The sequence below is a fragment of the Myiozetetes cayanensis genome, unplaced genomic scaffold (genome assembly GCF_022539395.1).
Source record: "Myiozetetes cayanensis isolate MyiCay16 unplaced genomic scaffold, myiCay2020 scf2-11, whole genome shotgun sequence".
Lineage (NCBI taxonomy): Eukaryota > Metazoa > Chordata > Aves > Passeriformes > Tyrannidae > Myiozetetes > Myiozetetes cayanensis.
The window spans coordinates 105,652,975-105,663,417 of NW_026087411.1; the positions used below are offsets into that span (position 1 = coordinate 105,652,975).

The 10,443-nt window shown below is 47.3% G+C and overlaps 1 protein-coding gene and 1 pseudogene across 1 annotated transcript; one reads left to right on the forward strand and one right to left on the reverse strand.

The window, feature by feature from the left end:
- Nucleotides 1–625: 625 nt before the first annotated feature.
- Nucleotides 626–1,235, reverse strand: LOC126640370 (rho-related GTP-binding protein RhoB-like; annotated as a pseudogene).
- A 5,799-nt stretch (nt 1,236–7,034) lies between these two features.
- Nucleotides 7,035–9,404, forward strand: LOC126640371 (rho-related GTP-binding protein RhoB). Its single transcript, XM_050316114.1, has one exon. The coding sequence runs from the start codon at nt 7,325–7,327 to the stop codon at nt 7,913–7,915; it is 591 nt and encodes a 196-aa protein (XP_050172071.1). The 5' UTR covers nt 7,035–7,324; the 3' UTR covers nt 7,916–9,404.
- Nucleotides 9,405–10,443: the final 1,039 nt, after the last annotated feature.

Below are 10,443 nucleotides of genomic sequence, written 5' to 3' on the forward strand. Positions count from 1 at the left end.
AGATAGCACTGCCTCCATTGTAACCTGTGTTATACATTGCAGTCCTGACTCATTTATGGAACCAAGCCCAGGCCAGCTCCACAAACGAATCCTAGAGAAAGTCAGACCTGTTCTGCCAGTCAGAAATCCACTGCTATTAGCACAGCACACTATTGGATACATGTGTGATGACACCCATCCCTAAGGACATCCTTCAAGGAAGTTTATGGAAGGGAGTGTATACTAGGAAATCTTGCCAGCACAGCTTCTTGCCACTAAGTCTTGCTACCAGGAACCTGGGATTAGATTCACTAAAACATGTTCTTGTGCTTGTCCCAGTAGTGCTGGTTTTTGTTCCTGTTCTAGTCTGTGTGTACCTCCCTTGACCAAAAAACCTTTGTGGAGAATGGTAGCTTGGTCATTTCCATTTCTCAAGACTGGTACTCATCTCAAATCTAGAATTGTGCTCTTCAGCCTGTGGAGAGAGAAATAAATCCAGCCTTTCAAGTGTGATGCTTTGCAGATATAAGGGATGTTTTTCTTCTATGACATAAAAGCAGCTTTTACAGAACAAACACAACAGCAACAAATACATTTACTTACCTTTCCACATGATGAAATCCAATAACAAAATAATATTCACTTCTCACAAAATTTGGCAGTGTCTGTAATGTCTCTTTCTCCTCCTTTTCTCATTAATGCATACTGGTTAATGATCTCCAAGCCTCTATCATCACCTTCTTTTGTCTTGGCAGAACATCCCAGGTAAGCATATGCCCCAATGCTGGCAGCTAAAGCTTTTCCTTCTGTAGTGTTAATTGGCTCCTTGCCTGGTGTAGTTAGTTTCTTCTTAATACCTTCATCTCCCCTTAGTTCTATCTGGCAGCTACAGGAATAGCAGGGACTGTGGGGCAGAATACTTTGATTTCTGGAACCCAAAAATCAAGGATGTCTTGCTGTGAGTCAGGCCTGTCTGTGAAGCAGCCCATTAAAATAACATCAGTGTCCGTGTAGAACACTGAGCAGACATTTTGGAGACTGACTTCATTCCTCCCTGCCATGTCCAAGAGAACTAGTTTCATTCAAGAGAATTAGTTTCATCTCTTTGCTGTCTACCTCTATGTCAGTAGTGTAAGCATCAGAGTTGGCTCTTAGACTTGGGAAGCTGTTCATCACAAAGAGCAAAGAAAGAGGAGGCATATCTTACCACAGGGGTGGTATCCAAGTACAGTTAGCTTTCTCCTAAGAGCAGCCATTCCTTGAAAATCAAGATGAAGTACAACATGGCTTATTCTTATTATGAGCTTTTTTATTCTTTTTTAAGCTTGAGGAGAAAAATTCCATTAGTTTGGAATTCTTTCCCTTATCTCCTTTTACTTCTCTCCATACTCCTTTCTTACCTTTGTTTCCTATTTTTTCCCCTTTTAATTTCTCTGGTAGCAGAATCCTCTGAAGTAGTGAGTACCTTGCTCTTACCTGTTATTATAGATCAAAAAAGGAAGGTATAAGCCAAGTTTGGATGTAATGAAGACTCTTTCAGTGTCCTATATTTCTGTTTTATCATCTCATTGTTTATGGTCAGTGTTCAGTCCATAGCAGATTTCATTTTCTAGACTGAATGACTTAATTTTGTGATGAGATGGAATATAAAACAGTGTAATGAACAACTTTCTAAATTGGTTTTATCGACAGTTTTCCTGTGGTGGTCTCCTAGTGGAACCCTACCAATGGCAATAGCTATCCTGTGTAGATCCATGCTGTTTTTGCTCATAGTCTATTGTCATGTGGGAGTTAAGAAAGTGCTCTCAGTCTTCATGTAGTCACAGTTAATTTACATGAGATAGAAATTTGTTACTATCCCTTAAAGTATAGTAATTTCCAGCATCAACCACCTTCTCTTTCTCAATGTTCAGTATTAGATTTTTTTTTTCTAATATTGTTTCTGCCTCAGCTTCCTCAGGTCACTGGTTCCCTTGCAGAGAGAACTGACCACCACACTTCAAAGACCACCACAAAGACCACAGTAATTCAAGGAATAGGTAATGTATCTTAATGTGGCCAACCAATCTACAAGGAGAACCATAAAACATAATTGTTTTTTACATAAACCTACTTCACTGGCAATAGAGTGGAAGTTAAACAAATCATTAACAAATCACATGTTTACTTCAGAAATTTCCTCATTCCTATTGGGAAAGATTCATCCTGCCTGAGCATTTCAGTACTGAATGTGCAAAACTACTTGGTGGAGCAGGGAACTGACAGTGGTGGAGCATGAAAACAGTAGCAGACCTGCCAGACAGACCCTCAAAGACATCACTTTCCAGATCTGCTGAGGCATCATAAATAAATGAATTGCAGAATCAGAGAATTGAGGAGGTGAGAAGGGATTATCCACTCCACCATGCCCTGCTCAGGAGTATGTCCACTTGAATGTGTCCAAGGATGGAGACTCCACAGCCTCTCTGGGCAGCCTTTTCCAGTGTCTGACCATCCTCAGAGCAGTGAAATGAATTCTATACACTTGAGAGTCCAAAAAGAAAGAACTTCCCAGTATTACAGATACTATCTTGAACTCCAGAGATGGAGGCTGAATTCCTGCTATTATGTTGGCATTGGACAAGCAATTTTTCTCTGTCTCAGTTTTCCTGGTAGAAAAAAACTGCAAGGTATCTGAAGCACTATAAACTGAGAACAAAGGCAACTGGAGTTGGATTAATTTGGTCTCTCTGTAGAGAGAACTGTTTCCAAAGGCATTGTTGGTGACATAGATGTGTAACATGATTAATATAGTTATGTAGTCAGCCCATTTATTTTGTACAGATAGAGAAGGGTTCTTCAACAGAAATGAGGGGTTGTAGGTCTAAAAGTTTTAGCCTAAGGATGAGGAACTTGTTTCTGTTTAATTTGAAATCAACTGGAGACATGAAGCCACTTTAATTTATTGTGGTGGTCTAATTCTACTCTGCCAGACCATATTTCCCGAGTCTTATTAATGTATAAATCTGATAGTCTTGCTATAGGAACCTGACAAAATTAAAGTCATCAGCTTCTGCCTTGCCTCTCTTATTCCCTGGAAGAGCAATGTCAGCGGGCCCCAGAGAGCTCTTTAGGATCATGAAGGCATTTCCTTTTCGGGAGGATGTGCTTTCATGTGCACTGTACTTAGCCTAAACCTCTGTATGAAAATACATAGCTCTTTTCAATTTCTCTTGTTGTGCCTTGGCATTCCAGCTTCTAGGCAGACCAGTCTGGCTTCTCTGCCGAGAGCACTGATCACAAGGGGGTCTGGGAGTAAAGCTCTGGTTTTCTTCAGGGATGCTGGAAGCAACGGACATGCTGGGACACACAACAAGTGGTCTGGTGCCAGAAACTCTTAGCAGCTTAGAGAGACAGATACTTACCGTTTCTGCCTGTCCTCCCACATCCACTCAGAGCTTTTTCACACTAGCCCCTGAACTGCTCATATTTAGCTACCTCTTGCTTCCCCTACTTTGCTGAGAAGCATTGCCTATGTGAGGACTGCAGGATGCTTGATGGTTTTGCTACAAGTCAGTGTGCAGGACTCAATATGCCATTATGGCACATATGGCTCCCTCAGCATGTCATGCCACAGCAGGCAACGTACTTACTTGCCTACTTACTGACAAAAAGGAGGAAGATTACCTTCCCCACTGAGCTTTCATGCTTTTGGTACAGATTTATGCTTGAACACAAATTATCTGAGTTACAGATATGCCCTTTAGAAAATCTGTTTAGCAAAAAGAGCAGGGGGGGAATATAATCTGGAAACAATCTCCTGTAATTGACTAGAATTGTCTTTGTAACAAAAAATGCCAATTGGATTAAATCAATAAAAAAACTGCAAAAGCTCGAGTTTTAACGTCAAAACCATCAGCACAGGCAATGAAAACAAACAAGTGATATCTTCCTTCTCCTACTTCATACTTTCTTCATCAATCAACTGTGGTGTGGCAGAACTAACACTGCCTAGTGCACATTTAGGGACAACTGGAAGGGAAGACTCAGCTTGCTCACAGAACTATAGTTCAGCATATCATGCAAATTCAATCAGAAAATATAAAAGTTTCAACATAAATTTCAAATTCAGCCCTAAAATATGTGAGCTGGCTACACTCACTGGTGCTTTCCAGACCATGACCATCCAGTGTAAGATCATATAGAACAGACCCTGTACAAAATTCCCTTAGAAGAGGAAAAAAACACCTTATCCCAAAGCCTTGTTTTCTTTCCAGGTTTTCTGCTTCTGCTCTCAGGTACCCCCCAAGAAGGAAACCTAAGCGCTTCCACAGATTATTATTCAAAGTGCTCATTTACAGTACCACTGCTGTGCCCCTTTCTGTGGCACTCACAGCACAGCCATGCTGGTCTGACCCACATCTTCCCTGATGCATCAGTCCAAGCAGAAAGAGAAAAGGATTCCTATGTACTGATTTCCACTATTCTCAAAACTGACTCACTTCATGCTTTCAGGTATGGCCTAAACAAAGAATGCTCCAGTGTAGAGAAGGAAATATATATACCTGAAAAGATAGTACAAATTATTGAGGAGTAGCCTCCACACTTCTCTGCACAGGGCAGGTACTACATAGCACACTGATATTTATGGGCTAAACCTGCTGCAGGAGAAAGGTGGCACGTAGCAAATTTACATGAAACCCTAGGTCAAGGAACTACATAGACTTTGTTGAAGTGTTTCTTGCATGGTGAGAGATGAAACATCAGGCCCTTTGCTTCCAGTGCAACTGTGTGGAAGGCTGCAGTCTAATGAGACTTCACTAGAAAATGAGGCAGTTACAGCTCAGACCATAATTCAGTGATGGAGATATATGTGCACCCTTTAGCTGCAAGACGAGTCCCTACTATAGGTTTGACTTGGGTTAGCTGGACATTTGGGAAGTATTTCTTTAGCACCAGTATTAGCATCCTTTCCCTGGGACAAGTGGACAGTCTTGGATGAGGCCACCCTGCTTTGAAGTGTGAGAGTTAAAGAGTGTGTATGTGGGACACTCACTTTCCTCTCCCTGCACCGAGGCACGCAGGTAGCTGCTCATTTCCCTGCCTTCCGTAGCACTGGGAAATCTCATCTCTCCAGGTGAGATGATGGACGTTAATCGCTCATTTGGATGATTCTTTCTCCTATTTAACGAAATGTTTTGCTATATGAGAAGACAAAAAACAAACATCCAGGCATGATTCCAAAGTTAATACAAACGGAATCAGAAGCGTATTTAAGCAGCATCTCTCAGGATCCATGAAGCGCTTGCAGCTTCTCCTGCTGCCGCCCCAGAGGTGGATTTTTCCAGGAACAGGGATCGTGCAGGGCGTGGGGCCGCCGCGAGGGGGCACCGAAAAACCACCGTGAGCCCAACGCTGCGGGGGCGGGAACAGCGAGTTTGTTTGGATTTACATTATACAGCAAAAATACACAGCGAATTAACTCTATCCGCCCGTCTGAGCGGCCTTACGTGCTCGGGATTTTAAAGGAAATACCTACAAGCTGCCGGTGCTCCGTCGCCAGAAGGGCATGGCAGGACGGGGATGACTTCCACACAGTTTCGTGAAGAATTTAAACCTGTGAGCAGTAACAACAAATGTAAAGGGACGATGCAAGACAGAAATTTAGCCTTTCAAAAGGCCATGGGTGCTGTAGAGCACCTCTGCCTGTGACTACACTTTATTGCTCGGTTCTTTCAAACCTCAGTTTGAATTTATTATGTTCGCTTCACCTAAAATATGCTGTGCAAACCCTGTAAAGAACAAGATACAAATCCGTCCATGCCCATTCAGGGACGTGCTCTTGTGACAGGAAGAAATGGGGATTACAAATGGGAAATAGAAATGGGAATTTCAATGTATAGGATTAAGTGAACCATTTGCCCTTTTGAGACACACCCACTGTAATAGTCTGCTGCAAGTAACTCCTCAGGCGACTTGATGTACTCAGTGATGCATTTGCTCTTCAAGTGTGTATTTTTAAACACAATTTTTAATAGCAACCGCTAGCAACTGTTCAAACAGCTGATTTTTGTTCTTTTCACCAATGCTCGCTAGGAAAACGGGACGCTTTGAATCCAACGCTGAGCGGCAGCAGCCACAGGACATCGAGGGGGGAACGGTCGCAGGGAAAAGGCTTGGGACACCACCCATCTGAGCAGCGATAGCTGCAGCAGGGACACAGAATCGCTGTGATCCGTGATCTGTGTGACTCTGTGCAGCGCTGGACGTCCAGCTGGGCATCCAGCATTCCCAGCCCGAGCCATCCATCCCTTGGTGTGGGGATCACACCCTGCCCTCCGAGCACACCGAGGTTCCGGCGCTCTGCGTTTGTTTTCCACGTTGATTTTTTCATCACTGTGACTTCCGACATCTCTGTAAATTGAGACCACAACGCCGTTTCAGTTCGAGCCTGAACTCGAACCTGCTACTTCTCCCAGCTCACAATTCCTCCGCTCCCTTTTGGCCACGAGCCGGCAAGAGAGACAGAGTCGAACATGATGAATTTTTCAAGGAAGGGAATCGACTCCAGCGCTTTTTGCAGTAGCACCCACCGGAGGCTTTTGTTTTATTTAACCCCCCGCAACCCTCTCAGCTCACTTTGCCTGGGCTTTAAAGCAGCCCCGCGGACTCAGCGGCGTTCCCTCTATGTATTTCTCTCGGCTGCCCGCCCAGCCTCTTCACACCGGCCATCCCGAACGGCGGGACTACGGCGGGGGCCGGCCCTGCCCTGCCGCACAGCCAGAGTAGCCGGGGCCGGGAGGGCACAATTGTTGGGGACGCCGCTCTGCCCGCGCCCCGCCCGGCCCCGACCCCGGCCCCGGCCCCGACCCCGCCACCCCCTCACGGCCCTGCCCGCCCGGCCGGGGCGGCGCCCCCGCCCTCTCTCGGCCCCGCCCCCGCCCGCCGGCGCTCGCCAATCGCGGCGCCCTCCGCCGGGGATGACCTCACTCTCTGCCTTCCCATTGGCCGGCTATATTAAGAAAGTCGCGAGCGCCTTTAAATAGCGGCGCAGGGCCGCAGCTTGCGGCAGTGGCGGCGCGGGGCTGGCGAGAGCAGGCTGTGGAGGCGAGTACCGGCAGCACTGCTTTTCCCTCGGGGCTCTGGGGCGGACGCTGCTGCCCTGCGGCCGTAGCGCTCCCCAGAGGAAGGGTCCCAAAGCGCGGTGCTGGTCCGCGGATAGAGGAGGGCGCGCCCGCCTGCCTGCGCGGGCCGGCTCGCCACGGTGCCTTGTGAGAAGCGAGAGGGAGCGGGAGGCGGCGGCCGCGGGGAGGAGGGCGCTGCCATCGTCCTGCTGCACGGCAAGGCCAGCTTGGCGAGCCTGGCCATGGCCGCCATCCGCAAGAAGCTGGTGGTCGTGGGGGACGGTGCCTGTGGCAAAACTTGCCTCCTCATCGTCTTCAGCAAGGACGAGTTCCCCGAGGTCTACGTGCCCACCGTCTTCGAAAACTACGTGGCGGACATCGAGGTGGACGGCAAGCAGGTGGAGCTGGCCCTCTGGGACACGGCCGGCCAGGAGGACTATGACCGCCTGCGCCCCCTCTCCTACCCGGACACTGACGTGATCCTCATGTGCTTCTCCGTGGACAGCCCGGACTCGCTGGAGAATATCCCGGAGAAGTGGGTGCCCGAAGTCAAGCACTTCTGCCCCAACGTGCCCATCATCCTGGTGGCCAACAAGAAGGACCTGCGGAACGACGAGCACGTGCGGAACGAGCTGGCCCGCATGAAGCAGGAGCCGGTGCGCACCGAGGACGGCCGGGCCATGGCCATCCGCATCCAGGCCTACGACTACCTGGAGTGCTCGGCCAAGACCAAGGAGGGTGTCCGGGAGGTCTTCGAGACGGCCACCCGGGCGGCCCTGCAGAAGCGCTACGGCACCCAGAACGGCTGCATCAACTGCTGCAAAGTGCTATAGGGCGTGTCTGGAGCGCTGGTCGCAGCGCCCGGGTCACCTGTTGGCGGGTGGAGAGGAGCTGGGTTATGCACGCACACGGCATCTGCCGGTCCCCTGCGCTGGGGGCTGGCGGTGGATCGGGTTGGGGGCTAAGGGAGGGAGCAGCGCGCTCCCTGAGCCTTGGCCGAAAAGGGTTGTGCTGGCTCAGCCGTGGGGACAGAGGGAGGGGGGGATTGCATGCCCTGAGTCTTGGGAATAAGGTGGGGGAGAAGCCTTCTCCTACCACCGGCCCCTGCGAGTTAGTCGCGGACTCGACAACAAAAAGCTGCTGAGACTGGACTGAGCAAACGTTGCACCCCGGCTCTTCCCCTTTGCCACCACCTGCTGCTCCCCGCTCCCAGACAGCCTCCTCTCTTTTGCAAGAGGAGGGCGGTGGAGCCGATGCTCGAAAGGACTTCTGCCTCCTGCCTGCATGTGCCTCCCCCCAGGCGGGCTGGGGAAAGGGGCTGCATGTCCCAGGCTGCCCGCAGCATTCTCACCTCTCCCGCACATGTTTCGGCCTGAGCCTGACCTGCTGTGGAAGTTAGTGCCCTGAAGACCGAGGCTGGGAGGGGAGGGTCATCCCAAGCGAAGCCTGTATATATCTTACCATTTCTGTCTTGTGCAAACCGGGGTAGTGCAGGGGGTGCTTATATAAAGTGAGGTGGGGAGGGGGTGCCCAGCTGGGAGTTGTGTTGTGCAAAGGAACTTGCCCTGAGTGACTGATGCCTGCTGATAATGCGAGCCTTGAACTGACTCCAGCTGCAGAAGCCACCAGATTGGAAAGTAAAGCCGAACTGTCCTCCTTGCTGGACATCCACCTCCTGACAGATGAGGCAGGATGAGCAAGGGGATGATATTGCCATATTATGATCTTGGTGCCTGCTCCTTCCTTTAATGTTGTCTTCTGCAAGTGTGTTGATTTGGGTTTATTTAAAAATTTCTTTTCAAAAGAAGTTACTTTGCACAACTTGGTGGATTTTTTTATTATTTTTAATTTTTAAATTAAACACACAATGCACTCATCTGCATACCACACTGTAGCATTGGTAACTTTCTTACTCAGTAACCTCATCTGGGTCTTGTGTTGAAATCAATGTAAAACAAGACAAAATAAAACCACTGTATATTTTTTTGCCTTGGAAAAAAATGAGTGAAAGCACTGTTCCTTATGCAGTGAGTACATCAGAATTTAGTACTAAAGGGCAGTTTAAAGAATTGAGGTTTATTTAAAACTTATTTTCACAGGGTGGTTAACCTGGGTGAAAATAATTTTGTGTTTCTCTGGTTCAGAGAACAAATGTATCCATTTATGTTTGTTTACTTTTCTCCCTGTTCCCTCATCAGTGGTACTGAGACTGTTTTTAATAAATTGACATGGCAAAAACTGAGATGTATTTGATGTTTACATAAAACTATGAACAGTGTATGCAGTTTTTTATGTAAAGTATTAAAAGACTCTATGCTGACACTTGTGAGAGCAGTGTTGTGATTCATGGATACTGTCCTCAGTTTGCAGCAGTACACCTGGCTGGTACTCAACTAGACCAGAGTTTGCCCCCTGCCTGCAAATGCACTCATCTGCATACCACACTGTAGCATTGGTAACTTTCTTACTCAGTAACCTCATCTGGGTCTTGTGTTGAAATCAATGTAAAACAAGACAAAATAAAACCACTGTATATTTTTTTGCCTTGGAAAAAAATGAGTGAAAGCACTGTTCCTTATGCAGTGAGTACATCAGAATTTAGTACTAAAGGGCAGTTTAAAGAATTGAGGTTTATTTAAAACTTATTTTCACAGGGTGGTTAACCTGGGTGAAAATAATTTTGTGTTTCTCTGGTTCAGAGAACAAATGTATCCATTTATGTTTGTTTACTTTTCTCCCTGTTCCCTCATCAGTGGTACTGAGATGTATTTGATGTTTACATAAAACTATGAACAGTGTATGCAGTTTTTTATGTAAAGTATTAAAAGACTCTATGCTGACACTTGTGAGAGCAGTGTTGTGATTCATGGATACTGTCCTCAGTTTGCAGCAGTACACCTGGCTGGTACTCAACTAGACCAGAGTTTGCCCCCTGCCTGCAAATGCTTCTATTTGGATTTTTTTTTTTTTTTTTTCCTCACTGGCTGAAATACCTGTCTGGCAGCTTTCAGAGGATGGTGGTTTTATTTCCCTTCAGGGGAGCTGCTTCCTTAGTTTTTCTGTGCAGGGCATGTGGAAGTGTACTCAAAATTCAAGGTGGTGACTAATCCATCCTTGTTGAGCACAAGGAGCCTCCGTGTCTTCTGCATGCTGAGCTGGGGCTTGGGCTTCCACTGGGTTGGTGTAGCAGCAAAGCAGGCAGGAATAAGGTTTGTTGTTCAAGAAAATACTTAGGTAAAAGCAATATTTATTAGTGACCCCCACTTTGCTTGGAGTGCATGGCCCTGCTTGCTACAGTAGCCCATGAGGATGGGCACTGGCTCGCTGTTAAACAGGAGTCTCCCAAGCTGCCAAGCAAGCT